The 21,220-nt window shown below is 46.1% G+C and overlaps 1 protein-coding gene across 1 annotated transcript in view; it reads left to right on the top strand.

Moving 5' to 3' along the window:
- Positions 1-21,220, top strand: part of MRPS5 (mitochondrial ribosomal protein S5) — a 169,621-nt gene that overhangs the window by 36,315 nt on the left and 112,086 nt on the right. Inside the window, exon 2 of the mRNA XM_088477395.1 lies at positions 12,527-12,664. Coding sequence (XP_088333521.1) covers positions 12,527-12,664 — 138 coding nt within the window. The remainder of the gene's footprint in view (positions 1-12,526; positions 12,665-21,220) is intronic.

Raw genomic sequence — 21,220 nt, 5'->3', positions numbered from 1 at the left:
CTATAGCACAAGCAGTACACCACGGAACGTAACAAGATGTTCAAGCACTGAGTGCTGTTAGAGGAGGATCTATATACCTAGAGTCTGGCAACGATTGGTGGATACAGACAGGTGGTCTGGCAGTGGCATTCAGAGTGGAGCAAGGCACAGCATGCAGAGGGAGTATTCATCTCTGCAGCCCTTGAGAATCAGGACCACACCTGTGATTCCAATTAAGACTAGCAATGCTCACAGACAGAGCAGGGTCCAGTGTGATTAATCAGTTTGGGTAGGAGAGCAGTCTGCACACACAGAGATGTCACAGCCAGCATGATTCAGCCAGAGCAGATGTCCCAGGAGAATTACAAACACAGATCCATGGAGCAGCTGGCAGAGGTAAGTCACAAAAGGTAAAAACTAGCCAGGATTGTGACATTCCTGATGCATTTAATCCAATTTTCACAGACCTCACAATGTATCAGGCACACATCTGATTCACTTAGGGTGAAAATGTATTAAATGGTGGGTATGAAAACCCGGCGTGATTGTGGAGTTTTCACGGGGGATTGCGTCCAGTAGATTTACTAACCTCAGAACGCCTGCAATAACGTAGAGAAACCACAGTTTACAACCTAAATCGCCATCCTGAGTTTTTATTTTATTTTTTCTCCCAAATTTGAAGGATGCAAACCACCAGATTTACCAAGGGGCAGGTTTGAAAAAATTGTTGCCTCTGAGAGCCATTTTGTGTAAAGCATTGCACAGAGTGGGAAAAATCAGGGTGTGTATGCGGGGAGTGTGGGGTCTCCCGTATTTCCACTAACCAGCACTAGGCTTTACCAGCCAGGGCGACTGTTGTTAAAGCGGTGGGGGGCGGCACACTAGTCTTGTCGTGCCCAATTAAAAATGTCTGTCATGGCATGCTAGGACTCAGAAAACCACAAGTGCTGGCATACAGGGCCCGCTTGGACCTGCAGTGGTCCTGTAAGGACAATAAGAACAAAATGACAGAATACATACACACCATGAAAAAAGTAATTTATTAAATAAACACTCCCCCACATTTTATTACTTATTCAAAACCATATGGAAAGGGTCCTCTTTGTTCATGTTGTTGCATGTGAAATATTACGTTAGTGTCACGGCCGCTGATACTGTAATGTAGCATTTTGCATGCAGATACATCCGCAGTCGTACACAGAATATAGGCATGCCGCATATCATTTTAATCAGCAGAAGCTGCTTGTGCATCCTATTCGCATCACTGTGCGAATAAGACGCATTGACGGTAAAAAGTCGCATGAAAAGAACGCGCATAGTTCCAGTGTTATGTGTAGCGCGACTTGTAGCGCACGGAGGAAATCTGTATGTGGTTACATCTGTAATTCCCAATCCTCTATATTGAAGCATATCAATGAACAGCTATCTGGAATTAAAAAGAAATAAAACCAATGTGCCATCATTTTAAATTACTCATCACTCTGACTTCTTTAGCGCTGAATTTGTAGATTTATGTTGGGTCTATAAAATATTCTAGCTAGTGCCAGAACCAGTGTCCCAATATCCACATTTTGCCTAACACTATTTGAATATATTGATTGGGTACTTTTTCATTAATTTAAATGATGCATTGCAAAATAAACCTCTCTGAAGAATGCGCCACCAAACCTATCTTATGATGAATCCATGCCAATGTAATTTTACTGAGTCTCATAGAGTGTGCATGAGCAATTTTTAATCTAAATACTCCTTTCCATAAACCCCTATTTGTTATTGTGTGCATTATACAGGATTGCTATCTACTCAATTGCTTAACAGAACTATAGAAAACTGCAGTAGAGGGGCCAAGTTAGTAACATGAGCTCTAGATCAGGATTTCTCAAGCTCTATGGCAGATGGGTAAATTTGTGGGCCAAATGTTCATAATGGACTGGTCCCATTGTTCTATAGATGATGCACTCTTTCAATTAAAATTGAATTCCATTATTAATAAATAACGTTAAACAATGTGGGGATTGATAAACCTTTACAGTTGTAGCTTGCTACCTTGATACAATTTGGTAATACCACTGTTTAGTAAAAAAGGTATACTATGAAGTGCCAAAAGTCATGGGATAGATGCCTAGTATCGTGTAGAACCCTCTCTAGCCCGGAGTGCAGCAAACTCTGGAGAGAGATTGACCCATGCCGTCTAGATAGTTTCACACAGCTCCCTGATATTTGTAGGTGCAGGATCTTGGGTGCGAATGGACCTCTCCACTATGTCCCATAAATGCTAGATTGGGTTCATGTCAGACAAACGTTGTGACCAAACCATTAGTCTGAACTTTCCAGAATGCTCCTTGAACCAATTCTGGACAACTTGGGACCATTGACATGGTGCATTATCCTGCTGTAATATTCCATCATCGTGTGGGTTCATGAGTCCATGAAGGGCTGTAAATGGTCATCAAACCGACCCAACCCATACCATGTGAACACACCCCACATCATTATGGAACCACCAGCCTGCACATCGCCTTATTGACAACTGGGGTCCATGGCACTACTATCATGCTATATTCACGTCCCTTGCCACGAGCAGCTTAGCCGGTTTTCAAACTGACTCACAAGATGTCAGATTACAAGTGAGGCAAGTCTAGGGATTTCCAAGATATCACAGTACGGTGACGCCACCTACCATTGCCTTTACATACTGCTATCCCATGACTTTTGGCACTTCAGTGTATTACAGTATATAGATTGAGAGTACATGCTAAACCTTTATCCAAAGGGAAAATCTCACCTTCGGGTGTCATAAAGGGGTATTCCATGGCCAGATCGCTTTAATTCGATTGTATGTGCTCTTTTTTTAAATGTTTATCAAATAAATTGCTGTTTAGTTTAAACTAACTTTTTTTGTGCTTTCTATCATTTATATTATCAGGTAAAGTTGTTTATTTTTGTTGTTACAAATCTGCTCTCTCTATGCAACTAGCCAAAACATTGAGCACGTCAATGCCGTGTCGCATCCTAGAGCAGAGGTTCTCAAACGCATACCTCAAGGCACCCCAACAGTCCAGATTTTAGAAATATCCATGGTTAAACACAGGTGGTTAAATCAAATTGACTGAGGTATTAATTAGGTCAGCTGTGGTCAAGCATGGGACCGAGTTTGGGAACCTCTGGCCTAGAACAAAAAAAGTAAAAAATGACCTGGTCATAGAGAGACATTGCTGGGAAATGCAGATAATAGTTAGAAATACTGTAGGTTGTTCTGCTTTGTGTATCTTTATGACCAGCTCTATCACAGATTTCGACTGGTCTGTAAACTTCCATTTCCTAATAATGTTTTTGACAGTAGAAATGTTCAGCTGAAACTTTTTAGCTCTCTCTTTATTCTCCTATTTCAAGGCAGGAGAAGGCTATAAAGACAATACATGACTATGAGCTGCTTAGAAAAAACCCCTAGTTGTTGTTAATAGGCACATCAGCCTTACAGGTTCTTAAGTCAAAGAGTGTCACACACAATGATCGATATGTATTGCACTATCTAAGCCCTCATTCAGAATTCATGCCACTTACTTTGACAATTTAGCAAAGCATTATGGCTTTCAGATGATTTACGTTGTATTGCCCGTAAATCATCAAACAACGTACGAACGTGCGCACCTGAGAAATGGAAGATCCAATTAGAAAAGGCAATTTCTTCTTCAGAGTCCATAGGCTCCACAGGGAGACCTTTGGGTGTAGGTGATGGGAACCAGTCCGGGCACCACGCAGTTAAAGCTTTGTGCTCCCAGGATGCATAGGGTCCACTCCCTATGCCCCCGAGCCAGAGGCACCTCAGTTTCGTTGGTGCCTGGCCGGAGTCGGGTCACCATTTTGCAGGGGGGACTGTTCAACAGCCCCTAAAACTTATTTTTTTTACTTTACTTTTAAAAAGACTACAGCGCGCAGCAGCAGACTGTCCGTGGGACGTCTGCGCTGCTGCTCCGTCACCCCTCCGGTGCCACGACGCCAGTACTGATCTGTGAATCCGGCGGGCATTCCGGGGGTCAGCGCTAGCCAGGGCCCCCCGGAGAGGACCCTCACTGCACCCAGACATCGGGGGACAGGTAAGGCGGATCACCGCTATTTCCTACCAGACACTGCGCCTGTGTAGTTGATTATATTGCCGCTTTGCAGCGTCTTTCCCACATTGTATGTGACTTGTGCTAGCGCTATCTATCTGTGTCTTTTTCTATCTGTCAGCTTATGGCTATACCCTTTTCTCTCAGTCTGCCCTAATACAGGTGTTGTTAGGGTTGTTCATACCTGACTCATATATTATTATATCTATATAATATATACACAATATTTGTGAGGTCTGTCACATACTGTTGTGTACTGCACTGTGCCATATTTAGGCAACAGGTTCCTGCAGCTTACATAAGCATAAAACAGGTCCAGTATATTGCTCCCTGTTACTATTTATACATACTCGTGGTTGCTTTGTACTCAGGGCTCGATTCAGACCCGATCGCAAGATGCGTTCGCACACACCCAGCGTATGCAAATCTGGCAAAGGCAGACGATTGCACAGCAAGGCATTTGCACGCCCACTATGTCTTAGCATGCGATCGCTCAGTGTATGCAGATGCCCACCAGCCTGTGAGTGCTTCAGTGTAAAATTCAGCCATGTGACGTGTAGTATGACGCTGCGTCTTAATTATGCACGCCTCTGAAACGGTGTTGAGATGCTCAGGCACGCCTGCGTTCGCACCACCACTCCCCCTTTTTCATGGACCATCCCTTGTCACCACCCACTAACAGCTTGTCCTGTCACTCTAACTAGCGAGCTATCTATGCGCAGCAAGCGAACACTTCCCGATTGCATGGACTAGTTTGCGCACTGCGATGCATGCGCAGATTGCAAAAATCGGCTGGCTGTGTGCGAACGCAGCCTAGCGAGCAGGTCTGAATCGGGCCCTCAGTACCATATTGTGCATCATTTTACCCTGCAGACATGTCTGACAAGGGTAATAAACACATTCCTGTACCCATGCCGCAGTCTTGTAGATTACATACTACAGTTTTCAGTGAGGAGGATGTGGTTTGGGATGGGTTTTGTGAGAAGTGTTATAACCCGCAAGGTTCCTCAAACCCACCGACATCAGTACAGGAGCCACCTTGGGCGACTTTTTCGCACATGCTGGCCCCCATTGTGGACCGCTTGGCGGTCCCGGCTGTTTTTCCTTTTATGGGGCTACCACATCAGCTCGTCACTCCCTCAGGGACTACCACTGGTTATGCAGACCCCTCCTGTACCACAGCAGGCGGTCATTCCCTCAATGGGATTACCACAGGGTGTACCTCCACCATGGGTGGATGTTTTCTCTAACTCAGTACAGAGTCTGGCAGCGACCACTACTGTTGCAGAGTGAGAAGCCCGTTAGACCAGCTAAGCGTCCTGTGTTGTCATCTCAGTCCACACAGCTATCAGAGTCTGAGATGTCTTCTGATGATGGAGAGGTGGCTGATGCCTCTAACCCTGACTCCCCTCGGCAAGAGGCGGAGCCTAAGTCAAGTATTACTATTCCTACCTTGGTGCGAGCGGTCAGATCCGTATTGGTTATAGAGGATGACAAGCCAGCTATTAAATCCAAACACCCCCTGTTTAAACAGTTGAAGGGGACTTCGGCAGTATTCCCTGTGGCAAATCAGCTGGTGGATCACATGGCTGATGCCTGGTAAGGGGGTATCAACCTCAGAAACGTTCGAACTCCTGTTACCCGTTTCCTGAGGCTCATTGTAAGGAGTAGGAATCTCCCCTTGCAGTGGATTCACACGTTACACGGTTAATTAAAAGTGCAAAGTTACCTATGCCTTCCATTTCTTCCTTAAAGGATCCTACGGATAGGAAGGTGGAAACTTGCCTGAAGTCTATATACTCTCTTTCAGGAGCTGTTGTCTGCCCGTCCATGGCTATCTCCTGGGTAGCTAAGGCTATAGAGAGTTGGGCCGATACACTTGAGGACTCCTTGGAAGTTCCAGAGGATCAGGTGTCACTGGTCCGCCATATTAGGGATACAGCTGCATATATCGGTGAAGCTGCTCTGGATGCTAGTTTACTGACGTCCAGGGTCTCTGCCGCGTCTGCTCGCCGTTCCCTGTGGTTATGCTATTGGAGCGCAGATGCCGATTCTAAGAAAGGCCTGAAGGCCTTACCCTATAATGGGGAGGTTTTGTTTGGTCCAGACCTGGACAAGATTGTTGACACGTTGGCCAAATCAAAATCTGCATTTCTGCCCTGCAAAGTCTCGAAGCTCTTCCTTTAGGTCCTTTCGTCCTCAAGGAAAAGCAAAAGGGCAGTCCTTTCCTAGGCAGTCTGCTGCCAAGCCTAAGAAACAGGCCTGGAGCACAAGACGCCTGGCCTGGAAACAGGAGGACAAACCCGCAGCCTTACAGGGCGGGCCTCCCTCTGGGGGTCCCCAAAGTGGGAGGCCGACTTTTTGAGTTCGCCCAGTGCTGGTGTCAAACCACCAAGGATGCTAGGGTAAGAGAAGTTGTCTCTCAGGGGTACGCCCTCTCATTCTTTCGAAGGCCAGTTTTTCTGCACAGCACCTCCTTCAGACAAAACCAAGGCCTTGCAGATTCAGAAAGCCATATGGTCCTTGCTGCAAGCAGGGGTAATTGTACAGTTCCACTATCTCAACGAGGGACTGGCTATATTAATCTACTCTATCTAGTACAGATACCGAATGGCCCATCCTCCACCTCAAATCTCTGAGCAAGTTCCTCAGGCTACCCAGGTGCAGGATGGAGACCTTACGGTCCATCATACTGGCTATGGAACCTGGGGATTATATGGTGTAACTGGACATTCAGGATGCATACCTACATGTTCCCATAACTCCTTCTCACCAGCGTTATCTGTGGTTTGCTACACTGCAACGACACTTCCAGTTTCGGGCGCTGCCCTTTGGCCTATCCATGGCTCCAAGGGTATTTACCAATATTATGGCTGTCATGGCAGCCCACCTGCGGAGTCAGGGTATTCGGCTCCTACCATATCTGGACGACCTCCTCTTGTTGGCGAGTTCTCCAGAAGTGCTTCACCACCACCTGCAACTGACAGTTGCTTGTATACAAGCGCACATGTGGTTAATCAATTGGAAAAAGTCCTCCCAAATTCCCTCACAGAGGATGGTTAATTTGGGAGCCTTCTGGAAGATCACCAGCAGAGAATCTTTCAGAGAAGATCTCCACGCTGCAGCTGTGAGTACGCAGATGTCTACGCAATCGCCGGGTGTCAGTCCACTCGGCGATGCAGGTTCTGGGATCCGACATGGTGGAATATGCTCAGTTCTATTCCAGGCCCCTGCAGGGGCTGATGCTCTCCAGGTGGAACTGATTACCCCACCGGATCAGGGCTCAGACGATGGTACTCCTTCTAGAGGTGCACTTGTTTCTGACTTGGTGGCTATTGATGTCTCATCTAACCAGGGGTCACCCCTTTTGGATCCCGGACTGGATACTCCTAACAATGGACGCCAGACTCCGGGGTTGGGGCACAGTGACCAGTCCGCACTCCTTTCAGGGCCGGTGGACAACGGTAGAGGGATCCCTGCCCATCAACATATTGGAACTTCGGGCTGTGTACAGAGGACCATCATGATGGCAAAGCACATTCTTCATGGAAAGCCTGTGCAAGTTCAGTCTGACAACGCTACCACAGTGGCTTACATCAACCAACAGGGAGGCACTCTAAGTCGGGCAGCAATGACAGAAGTCTGGACTTCATGGCCTCCCGACACAATCACAAGTTACCAGTGTATGGGTCCAGGACAAGAGATGCCGAAGCAAGCCTGGTGGATGCTCTGTCAGTGAAATGGTCCTTTCCGGTTTGCGTAAATAATTTTCCTCCGGTCTCCTTGCTTCCTTGAGTTCTTCGGAAGACTGAGCAAGACGTAGGTACTGTCCTGTTGGTGACTCCAGCTTGGCCCAGATTTCATTGGTGCTCAGATCTTCGGAGTCTCTCCATCGACACTCCATTTCTGCTGCCTCAACGGCCGAACCTGTTGTCTCCGGGTCCTTGTCTTTACCTGGATCATCTGTCTTTGACGGTGTGGCTCTTGAGACATCCCTCCTAAGGTCCAAGGGATCCTCTAATTCGGTCATCAACACGATGCTTAGAGCGTGTAAACCTGCCTCAGCCAGGATCTACCACAGAGTGTGGCATACATATTTCCAGTGGTGCCGTACAAGAGATTACGACCATCCGGTGTTTCGAATTTCCAGAATACTGTCATTTCTTCAAGCTGGATTTGACCTCTTTCTACACCTGGCCTCTGCACTGTCAGTGTGGTTCCAACGTAGAATTGGTCCGCTTCTGGATATCCACACCTTCGTCTAGGGTGTCCTCTGGATTCAACCTCCCTTTGTCCCACCAGTAGCTCCTTGGGATTTGGTAGTAATTATTCGGGCCCTCCAGGGTCCTCCATTTGAACAACTAGATTCAGTGGAACTTAAGTGGTTAACAGCTAAAACTTTTTTTCTTCCGGCTATTGCATCTGCCAGGAGGGTGTCAGAATTGGGAGCGTTCTCCTGTCGTCCTCCTTTTCTGATATTTCACCAGGACAGGGCGGTGCTTCGTACTCTCCCTGAGTTCCTTCCTATGGTTGTTTCTAGTTTACATATTAATCAGGAAATTCTAGTATTGGCCTTTCTATCACAAGACCTCTCGGCAAGTGAGGCCTCATTGGATGTGGTCTGCGCCCTCAGGATTTATGTGGACCGTACCAGTTCTCTCCGGAAATCAGAGTCCTTGTTTGTGTAGTATGGATTTTACAAGAAGAGATGGCCAGCCAATAAACAAAGATTGGCTAGATGGCTTTGTATGACTATCTCAGAAGCTTACATGCAGGCAGGCCTGCCTGTTCCGGCTTCTGTTAAGGCTGACTCTACTTGGTCTGTGGGTTCCTTGTGGGCAGCTCGCCGTGGCGCCTCGGCTGTTCAGCTTTGTAAGGCGGCCACGTGGTCTTCTGTCCAGACCTTTCTAAGGTTCTATGCATTTGATACCTTCGCCTCTCAGGATGCTTCCTTTGGGCACCGGATTCTCCTCTCAGCGCAGGAGCATCCCCACCTTTAAAAGGACTGCTTTGGGACATCCCCTAGGTCTCCCTGTGGAGCCTATGGACCCTGAAGAAGAAAATGAGTTATGGTACGAACTTACCTTTTGTTAACACTCTTTATCGAAGTCCATAGGGTCCACAGGGCACCTGCCCTGACAAACCTGGCTTTATATGGGCTAACGGACTGGTCACCAGTTTCCTGTCTCCTCTGTGAGTGTTATGCTTGAGTGTACCAGTCTTCATTCTCTCTCATCCTCCTCCGGCTTTTTACCAACTGAGGTGCCTCTGGCTCGGGGGCGGGGTATAGGGAGAGTGGACCCAATGCATCCTGGGAGCTGAAAGCTTTAACTGTGTGGTGCCCGGATTGGTTCCCATCACCTACACCCCAAGGTCTCCCTGTGGACCCTATGGACTTCGAAGAAAAAACGTTAACAAAGGTAAGTTCTTACAATGACTTTCATTTTGTCTTAGTCGCGGCGTGGGTGTGTGACATTTCTACAAAATGCAATCTGGGAGAAGTGCATGAAAAAGTTGGGAATCCATCCTGGGCCCCCAAAAAGTGACAACTGAGATAGTGTCACAAGCCGCCGTCGCGGCTTGTCACCATCATGCCTTATCCACCGGCCACAGAGTCTGACAACCTCCTCTGTCACCAGGCAATGTGGTCGCAGAACTGGGATGGTGCCCATAGTTGCTGGGAGACCAAGACGCCGGATGGCCATGGGTCCTTCTGAGCTTGGACACTGCACGTCTATCCGGCAGACTGTCAGTTGCCAATCTGTGCACCCACAGCTCATTAGTAGAGGATATTTCATTAGTCTGTCTGTACCGGCACCATGTCGCCGGTGATAGTTTACACCTCGTCTGTGAATCCTGGTTCCTGTCAGTCTGTCGGTGTCTCTGTCTGCCGGTATCCTGCCAGTTGGTGTCTTGGTTTGCCATGTTCGTGTTCCTGAACATCTTTGTTGTTTTGTATCCAGGCTCAGTCTGCGGCCTCGCTACATCCGCGGTATTCACCTCTTGGTGACGACTACCTCCTCTGTCTAATGGTGCCTACACACATAGCGATGTGCTCACGATCCGACATCGTGCACGATTTCCTTTGAAAACTCTCCTGGGCAGCTCTGCACTCGATTTGGTGTTTGCAGTGTCCAATCGTCAAACAATCTATCGTGTTTCCAGACTTTTCTCCAGTGCATTGGGTCCCAGAATGTCGTATCTGCCATATGGCACGGCAGATCTGACAATGCGATGTATGAACAGCGGGGACGTGCATCGTGATCATGAGTGGGGAGTCACGATTTGGGCATATTTTACACTATCTGTCTTTCCGATGTGTCGGAATCGGCCATATCGTGTAAAACATCGCTATGTGTAGGCACCTTTTACAGTCATCTACGCCTGCCACTCACGTTACCTTCCTCTGCAGCGCTGTTTGTGGTCTAGCTACCTTCTCTACCTAGGTGGCAACTCTGCACCAGTGCCGCACCACTGCCAACAGTCACACCTCGGCACCAGTGCTGTACCTCGGCCCTCAAGGTCATTCATTGGCACCAGTGCCGTACTTCGGCCATCAAGGCCACTGCTCAGCCCTCAAACATGCATTGTGCTTCCAAAGCCGCACTTCGGCCCTTAAGGCTGCGTCTCAACCCTCAAGGTCGCAACTTGCCACCAAAGCCACATCTCGGCTCTATTAAACACCACTAGTCGCATAAATTCTCTGATCAGTATGATTGCTGTGTAAGCTGTTACTGTTCCGAGTTTTTATACCAGGCGGCCACCTAAGTACCGATGAGAATATCCAGCTCTAAGGGAACAGTGGGTGGCTGTTATTGGCAGAAGACCTCACCAGTCTAACTCTAGGGGTACCTTACTGATCGTAATAGATAGCAGGACCCTATAGAAGGCTGTGAGTGGCCATAAGGAAAGTACTGGAGGTATCAAATGGATTTTTGCACTTTTTATTAATAGTTGAAAAATGATAGCGAGCAAGTGATTTCAGCAATTGAAAGTCTTTCCAGCATTTAGGGGTACAGAAAAATGTAGTCATTCACTGTTTTTGTAAACAAGTTTTGTAAAAAGTTAGAATAAACACTTTTTTACCTCTCATCTGCAAGTTCAAAATCCCCTCTCCCATCAATACAGCACCTCTACATACCTGTCACACACCATTTACACCTCCACATACTTGCCCCACGTCATTTACACCTCCACATACCTGTCCCACATCATTTACACCTCCACATAACTGTCATAAATCAACCCATTATTGAGGTACTCTGCTTGTTATCATTGCCTTCCCGTGCACCTGACTAATTACCTGTTGATCTGTGCTGAGCTTTGTATCAGTATTTGACTGTCTGACTACAAGTATAGGTAACCTGATACTACAAGACAGTTGAGCAACACTTATGGTGGGTACACAATAGATATATCTGCAGATGATGGTTGTTCGTACACACTGAACAACCATCATCAGTGTCTGTCCGCAGGTCCCGGCGTCCAGGGTGTGTGTTGGGGGCGTGTCCCGGTGGGTGGGGGGCATGTCCCGCCCTCTCCTCGCAGCTGGCGCTGTGTGTATACGGGCGGTCTGTCGACTATGCAGCACAGCCAATGTGATATGTCGTGAATGCCGACGTTCACCGACATATCGCTGGTACACACTTCCCGACGGGCAGCAGATACATTGGCCGATCAGTTGATCGGCCAATGTATCTGTCAGTGTGTACCCAGCTTTAGACACATATCATTGTGGCTGCTCACCATATATTGCCACTTATGCTAAGTGTCCTTGCCACTGGGGTCCTACATTAGAAAAGAGGCTAACGAAAACTAGTTGCCTATGACACAGAGCATTAATTCAACTTTTGCCTCCATCTGGCTTAATTTAAAAATTAAAAAGTATTAATGAACGAGAAGGGTGCTCCAAAATATGTCTCATTCATTTTTTTATTCTATTAATAATTGTGCATAGATATGTTTTGTACACTGCAGAGGTTGAGTTAAAAATGCAATTTGTCCAAATGTCTGTCCACTGATATTCTTCTTTTCAATTACATTTATCTTGCCCGCTCTACGGGAAAGCCTGAGATGTTAACTGGCACTGAAAACACTTAGTTTGTGGTCCTAGAGTTGCTTGGGGGAATTGTTAAATCCATATAATCTACTGTTAGAATACATTATCCTTTTGTCTGTATGTGGGCATGTTATAGTACAAGATGGGATTTATTTGGAATTTAGGGGTATAAAAAAAAAAAAGATTTCTATCCTGTGTGCATAAAACGTGTTAGAGAAATCAGTCACATTTTTCCTTTATCAATTTAATTTTGTTTGATTGCCGTTAAATACAGTTGTATCCATATCATCAGTCCTATTTTTAAACCCTATATTTTTCTAAATGCGTTTTTGAATGAAAGGCCATATTAATGACAGCTATGTTTATAACTCCACAGGTGGGATCTCTATACTAGAGGTGAGGAGCAGCTGTCAATACAACAGACTTAAACTTGTCCAAGAGCCATGTTATCGGCCTGTAATTCACAATGTCACGATTCAGCAAGTAAGGCTCACCAGCAGTTTCTTCAACAAATGTGAGTTTTTCTTTTCATTATTGAAAACTGCTTGGATCATAATAATTTGCTAGTATGAATAGCAAGTCATGTACCTGAATATTAATACAGTATGTGTATATTGCAATAAAAATTGTATGTGAATATTTTTCCTACATTCTGGATGCATCAAGGTATTTTTCACATCTGTCTGTTCACCACCACACTGATAAAAATGTGCAGTTCTTGTCAACATTATTGGCACCCTTGAGTTTTAAGTACAACCTGTACAGTACACATGTCCTTTCTCATCTAGCCTCAATGCGCCATGCAGCACGATATTCTTGGCATGAGTGAGCTGCCAGGTCCCGTTCAACTCTGCTTGCGTTAGACGCCTTTTGTTTGCCAACAATGCATCGAAGTTGCACTGCGATGTGACTAGGACGCACCAGGAGACTGTGCTGATTTATTTGATATGTTACAACGGAAAAAGCTGCGGCCGCTGCACTGTAACACTACGTATGCTGATTGAGAGACTAAGTTGCACACTGATATACAAAGTGTCACATATCAAATTAATCAGCACAGGCTCCTGGTGCGTCCTTGTCACATGGCATTGCCACTTAGACGCATTTCCGGTATCAGAGTCTCATGGGACAAGGTGTGCCAGGAGGGGCTGTGTGGCACAACTGCAGCAAAGATGAGTGAATACATATCTATACCTTCAGAAATATATGGAAATGTACCAGCTTTGTATTATCAGAATATTTTAATAGGATGGCCAAAGTTATAAACAAAAAAAAAAATCCTTTTTAACTTGCATGTAGTAATGTGTAAGACTAAATAAAAAATATGACCTGGACAATATTAAAGGCACCCTTCCTTAATATTTGGTTGAAAGGCACCCTTCTTGTAGCCATATACTGTATAAGCTTCTTGCTCCTACTGTATTTGCTGGTAGTTTCTGCCATTCTTCCATTGCAATTTGTTGAAGCGGCAGCGATGTGTGTGTGAATCAGCAGCCAATGAGAGTCAGACAGACTCTCATTGGCTGCAGCGCCCACTGCAAGAGCTGGGCTGGAGCTCACTCATGAGCTCCGCCTTCCGGCTAATGCAGTGGGTAATGGGAGAGACGTAATTTTCAAATTTGCCTTGGGCTCCAAATACCCTAGTTACGCCACTGTTGCTGACCAGTTTAAAACAGTAATTTTCAACCCATTGTGCTTTTGGATGTGTATTTTTGGTCTTTATTGTGCTGGATGACCCATGATATTTGACCAAAAACTAGTTTTCTTACACTGGGTAGCACATTTCACTCCAAAATGCCTTGATAATTCTCTGATTTCATGATTCCTTCAATACGATGAAGGTCTCCGGTAGCAGGGGCAGCATAGAAGCCCTACAACATTATGAATCCACCACCATGTTTAACCATCAGTAAGGTATTTTTCTCCTTTTAAAGTTTCATTTTGTCGCCTATAAATAAATTGCTTGTCTGCATTGCCAAAGAGTTCTATTTTGGCTTTGTCTGTCCATAAAATATGTGCCAGAAGGATTGTGGATTGTCTAGGTATATTTTGGCAAAAATCAGTCGTCCATTATTATGTCTTTTTTTTTTTTTTTCCTGCATTTTGATCCTCCTTGATCTTGGTTTAGTGTTCTCCCTATGGAACGGGTTATAACCATCACTACAGATTAGTTCCAGGTCAGCTTTCAAATCTTTGGATGTTTTACGTGATGTTTTTTCCACAGTTCGTACCAACCTTTGAAAACTTCTCTTATGTATTTTCCTCTTTCTCCCTCATCCAGGAAGTTTCTTCACAGTTCCATGAGTAGCAAACTTCTTAATAACATTACACACTGTTGAAACAGGGATGCTAAGGTCTTTGGAGCTGGTCCTGTACCGTTTAGACCTCTTGTGATAATAGCACTTCTGATGCTCTCAGACATCTCTCTCGTCTTCGCCATTATGACAAAGTAAAAGGGAATGAAAATGCCACATTGAAGTTATCATTCATTGGCTAATTCAAGTCATGTCAATACTGACTATTTATCACAGGGACTCTTAATTTCTAATTTATCACACTTGAATCTAATCTAATTTGTTAATTGATTTGATTGCTCAAAAGGATGCCAATAATTGTGTCTTGGCAATCTTTCAATTTTTACAGTTTTTGCTCCGATTGCTTCTTTAAATTGTTTTTGATTTATTCTTAGCTGTTCTGTGCCAAACATGAGTGTCTATAGACCAAATCTGTTTTACTACAATCCTTTTTTTTCAGGAGATCTTACACGTTAAATTGTACATGATGTACTTAAGATTCAAGGGTGCCAATAATATTGACCAGAACTGCATAGGCTTACATTTCTTTGTCCAGATTGTACTGTTAAAGAAATACTCCACCCAAATGTATAATTTTGATAATTTTAGTAAGCTTTAATATAATAAGTGTTGTTGTGACCCCCCCTGAAGCTCACAGTCTAGTGCTGTTTTGTTGTCTCTTCTACGTATTACTTGTTCAGATTAGCATTGGTGTCTGTCGGCTTTGTCAAATGAATTTCCCATTCAGGCAGTTTGAAAGCGCACAGAAATCACAGCTGTTTGTTTTAAACAAGCTACAGACGTGTCCTCAGACATTGTTGCTTGCATGCCAAGCAGCCCCCACTTACCGTATGACTCTGCTTTCACCGGGCATATTTTTTGCCCGAAATTCCTTCTTAGTCGCAACTTAACTAGGACGCACCAGTAAACTTCACTGATTAATTTGATATGCGACACTTGTATATCTGTGTTCAACTGAGTCTGTATTTGTATACGAAGTGCTACGATGCAGCGGCCGCAGGTTTTTTCTACGCCAAGTTCCATTGGGCTTTATAAATGCAGCCACACACAGATTGCAACTAAGACCTCTCACATCTCATGCATCTAGCCTCTATATGCTATGCAAACACATCTGTAGCCTTCATAGCAGTGGAGAGGTCAGAGCTGCGCCATCATGTTTGTTTCATTAGTTTCTGAATGTCATCTAAAAATAAAAACTTAATTTCTTCCTCAGGGTCCATAGGCTCCACAGGGAGACCTTGGAGTGTAGGTGACAGGAACCAATCCAGGCACCATGCAGTTAAAGCTTTCAGCTCCCAGGATTCATTGAGTCCACTCTCCCTACACCCTGCCCCCCTAGCCAGAGGCACCTCAGTTTCGTTGGTGCCCGGCCGGAGTAGGGTCACCATTTTGCAGGGGGGCTGTTCATCAGCTCCTCCAGCTTATTCCTGTATTTTATTTTTTACTTTTTCAAGCGACTAGAGCGCGCAGCAGCAGACTGTCCGTGGGACGTCTGCGCTGTCTCTCCGTCACCCCTCCGGTGCCGCAACACCAGTGCTGATCTGGGGATCTCAGCGGGCGTTCCGGGGGTCAGCGCTAGCCTGGCACCCCGGAGAGGACCCAGACTGCACCCAGACATCAGGAGACAGGTAAGGCGGATCGCTGCTCGTGGTGACCTGTGCGTAATGGCAGTCGAAACCTCTGGTCTCAGGGGACTGACCGGAGGTGCTGGGTTTGGACGCAGGCTTCAGCCATCGCGCTCCACTTGACCACCAGGGACATTGGTGCGGGAAACCATTGTCTCGGGTGTTAATAACTGGCCAGGGGAGACAGCTTCCCTGTTTAAGCGGCTCCTCCCCTCAGCTCAGCGTGCCTTTCCATTGCGGTCTGGCTTCCCTGAGCTGCTCTCCTCCTCCAGACACGCCCCCTCCTGAGGTCTCTGGCTGCCATTTTCTAAGTGTTCAGTCGCAGTTCTCCCAGAACAGCGCGTGGTCCGGTCCCCCTGCATACCTCTCCCCAGGGTCAGCTTACCCTCCCCAGGGTCAGCGTATGTAGCGCTATTTCCGACCAGACACTGCGTCTGTGTAGTTGACTATATTGCTGCTTTGCAGCGTCTTTCCTGCATTGTATGTGACTTGTGCTAGCGCTATCTATCTGTGTCTTTTTTTTTTTCTATTTCCTGCAGCTTACATAAGCATAAGACAGGGCCAGTATATTGCTCCCTGTTAGTATTTATACATACTCGTGGTTGCTTTGTACACAGTGCGCTATTGTCCGTCATTTACCCTGCAGACATGTCTTCCTGTACTTATGCCGCAATCTTGCAGATTATGTACTGCAATTTTCAGTGAGGAGGATATGGTTCAAAATGGGTTAAGTATAAGGTGTTATAACCCGCCAGTTGCCTCAAACCACCCGACATCAGTACAGGAGCCTCCTTGGGCGTTTTTTCTCAAATTCTGGCCTCCATTGTGGACCGCCTGGTGGTCCTGGCTGTTGTTCCTCCTATGGGGGTACTACAGCAGCCCGTCCCTCACTCACAGGGACTACCACTGATTATACAGACTCCTCCCGTACCACAGCAGGCAGTCATTCCCACAGTGGGATTACTACAGGGTGGACCTCCACCATGGTTGGATGTTTTTTCTAACTCAGTACAGAGTCTGGCTACGACCTCTATGGCCATTCACACCATGTTGAAGAGTGAGAAACCTGTACTAGTTTGCGCACTGCGATGCATGCGCAGATTGAAAAAATCGGCTGGCTTCGTGCAAATGCAGCCTAGCGAACGGGTCTGAATCTGGCCCTCAGTACCATATTGTGCGTCATTTTACCCTGCAGACATGTCTGACAAGGGTAATTAACACATTCATGTACCCATGCCGCAATCTTGTAGATTATGTACTACAGTTTTCAGTGAGGAGAATGTGGTTTGGGATGGGTTTTGTGTGATGTGTTGTAACCCGCAAGGTTCCTCGAACCTACCGACATCTTTACAGGAGCCACCTTCCGCAACTTTTTCGCACATGCTGTCCTCTATTGTGGACCGCCTGCCAGTCCAGGCTGTTTTTCCTTTTATGGGGGTAACACATCAGCTCGTCACTCCCTCACAGGGACTACCACTGGTTATGCAGAACCCTCCTGTACCACAGCAGGCGGTCATTCCCTCAATGGGATTACCACAGGGTGTACCTCCACCATGGGTGGATGTTTTCTCTAACTCAGTACAGAGTCTGGCAGCGACCTCTGCTGCTCTGCAGACCATGTTGCAGAGTGAGAAGCCCGTTAGACCAGCTAAGCGTCCTGTGCTGTCATCTCAATCCACACAGCTGTCAGAATCTGAGATTTCATCTGATGACGGAAAGGTGGCTGATGCCTCTAACCTCAACTCCCCTCGGCAAGTGGCGGAGCCTAAGTCAAGGATTAATATTCCTGCCTTGATGCGTGCGGTCAGATCCGCATTGGTTATAGAGGATGACAATCCAGCCCCTAAATCCAAACACCCTCTGTTTAAACAGTTGAAAGTGACTTCGGCAGTATTCCCTCTGTCAGATCAGCTGGTGGATCACATAGCTGAGGCCTGGCAATCGCCTGGTAAGAGGTATCAACCTCAGAAATGTTTGACCTCATGTTACCCATTTCCTGAGGCTCATTGTAAGAAGTGGGAATCACCCCCTGCAGTGGATTCACATGTTACACAGTTAATTAAAAGTAGAACGTTACCTATTCCTTCCATTTCTTCCTTAAAGGATCCTATGGATAGGAAGGTGGAAACTTGCCTAAAGTCCATATTCTCTTTCTTTCAGGAGCTGTTGCCCGTCCGTCCATGACTATTTCCTGGGTAGCTAAGACTATAGAGAGTTGGGCCGATACACTCGAGGACTCCTTGGAAGTTCCAGAGGATCAGTAGTCATTGGTCAGCCATATTAGGGATGCGGCTGCATATATCGGTGAGACCGCTCTGGATGCTAGTTTACTGACATCCAGGATCTCTGCCGCGGCCGTGTCTGCTCGCCAATCCCTGTGGTTACGCTATTGGAGCAAATGGAGATTCTAAGAAAGGTCTGGATGCCTTACCCTATAATGGGGAGATTTGGTTTGGTCCAGACCTGGACAAGATTGTTGACACGTTAGCCAAATCAAAATCTGCATTTGTGCCCTCAGCATCTGCTCCTGCAAAGTCTCGTAGCTCCTCTTTCAGGTCCTTTCGTCCTCAAGGGAAAAGCCAAAGGGCAGTCCTATCCTAGGCAGTCCGCTGCCAAGAAAACTGCCAAGCCTAGGAAACAGGCCTGGAGCAGAAGACGCCCTCCCTCCAAACAGGAGGATAAACCCGCAGCCTGACTGGGCGGGGACCCCAGAGTGGGAGGCCGACTTCTTCAGTTCGCCCAGTGCTGGTATCCAACCACCAAGGATTCTTGGGTAAGAGAAGTGGTCTCTCAGGGGTACGCCCTTTCATTCCTTCTATGGCGTCCCCACCAGTTTTTCTGCACAGGACCTCCTTCAGACAAAACCAAGGCCTTGCAGATCCAGGAAGCCATACAGTTCTTTCTGCAAGCAGGGGTAATTGTACCAGTTCCACTATCTCAACGAGGGACTGGTTATTATTCTACTCTCTTTCTGGTTCAGAAACTGCATGGGTCTCATCGGCCTATCCTCAACCTCAAATCTCTGAACAAGTTCCTCAGGGTGCCCAAGTTCTGGATGGAAGCCTTACGAATCATTATACTGGCTATAGAACCTGGGGATTACATGGTATCACTGGACATTCAGGATGCATACCTACATGTTCCAATAACTTTCTCACCAGCGTTATCTGCGGTTTGCTATACTGCAACAACACTTTCAGTTTCGGGCGCTGCCCTTTGGCCTCTCCACGGCTCCAAAGGTATTTACCAAAATTATTGCTGTCATGGCAGCCCACCTGCCCATCAACATATTGGAACTTTAGGCTGTGTACAGGGCCTTCATGATGGGAAAGCACATTCTACACAGAGAGCCTGTGCAAGTTCAGTCTGACAACGCTACCACAGTGGCTTACATCAACCAATAGGGATGCACTCTAAGTCGGGCATCAATGACAGAAGTGTCACGCATTCTGACATGGGCAGAATCTCATCTCCCGGCCATTTCGGCAGTGTTCATTCCGGGAGTTCTCAATTGGGAAGCAGACTTCCTCAGCCGTCACGACATGCATCCAAGGGAATGGTCTCTTCACCAAGAGGTGTTTCAACTCCTAGTGGACAAATGGGGTCTCCCAGAGGTGGACTTCATGGCCTCCTGACACAATCACAAGTTACCAGTTTATGGGTCCTGAACAAGAGATGCCGAAGCAAGCCTGGTGGATGCTCTGTCAGTGAATTGGACCTTCTGGTTTGCGTAACTATTTCCTTCAGCCTCTCTTCTTTCTCGAGTTCTTCGGAAGTTCAAGCAAGACGGAGGCACTGTCCTGCTGGTGGCTCCAGCTTGGCCCAGACGTCATTGGTACTCAGATCTCTGGAGTCTCTCCATCAACACTCCGTTTCTGCTGCCAACTTCTGTCCAGACCTTTCTAAGGTTCTATGCATTTGACACCTTTGCCTCTCAGGATGCTTCCTTTGGGTGCCGGAATCACTCAGCGCAGGAGCGTCCCCACCCTTAAAAGGACTGCTTTGGGACATCCCCAAGGTCTCCCTGTGAAGCCTATGGGCCCTGAAGAAGAAGAAAATGAGAGTTATGGTAAGAGCTTACCTTTTGTTAACTCTTTCTTCGAAGTCCATAGGGTCCACAGGGGACCCGCCCTGACACACCTGGCTTCATATGGGCTGTCATGCTGGTCACCGGTTTCGCGTCAAGATTTGTTTTCTATATCAGTCTGACACACTCAAGTGTGATTCTTGAGTGTTCCAGTCTTCCTTATCTCTTATCCTCCTCCGGACTTTGGGCTTTTTACCAACTGAGGTGCCTCTGGCTCGGGTGGGTATAGGGAGAGTGGACACAATGCATCCTGGGAGCTGAAAGCTTTAACTGCGTGGTGCCCGGATTGGTTCCCATCACCTACACCCCAAGGTCTCATTGTGGACCCTATGGACTTCGAAGATAGTGAGTTAACAAAGGTAAGTTCTTGCCATAACTCTCATTTTTAAGTACCTGTCTTATCAGTCTAATTCTGCAACTTGTAATGCTCCTAAAGATACAAAAAATGTGCCTTTACTGAATGTGGGTCTGTGCTTTAGGCCATGATAAAATTTATATATAAAGCATGTTTGTCTTGTTTACACTTTAAAAAAAAAAAAATTAAAAACATTTAGTTAGGGTTCGGGATTTGAACCGGCGGCTAAACAGCCCATTTCAATCCCATTCCTTATGCATATTGTACATTGTAGTTGTTTGTTGTGACCAAATTAAATTTTCTAATGTGTACCAAATATTTTAAAGAAAATATTTGTTACATGTTTACTGGACAGTATGAGTGTATATGGTGCACTAAAGGCGTAACCAAAATTGAAATGAAATAGCATTTATTAATGACATTTAAAAGGGTATATCAGCCATTACAATTTTTAGCTTAGTAAAGTAACAAGTTAAAGGAATATGTATGATTAAAATACTGTTCGCTGCATTAGTATCTGTGTATTTATTTCTACTGTTGATTTTTATTTATAAGTTATTAGCAATAGCTCTTATAAAGGAGCGTGAATCCTATGGAGTCTCTAAGTTGTGTTATGCAAGGAGTATCCCCCCCAAAAAGCTAAAACTTGAGAAATTCCCATGATATATTATGGAAGATCTGCTTTGTA

This window comes from Taudactylus pleione, unplaced genomic scaffold (assembly GCF_031769625.1).
Source record: "Taudactylus pleione unplaced genomic scaffold, aTauple2 ptg000201l, whole genome shotgun sequence".
In the NCBI taxonomy this organism is placed as follows: Eukaryota; Metazoa; Chordata; class Amphibia; order Anura; family Myobatrachidae; genus Taudactylus; species Taudactylus pleione.
Note: the sequence above shows the minus strand (reverse complement) of the source record. Positions and strands in the feature narration are given on the sequence as shown.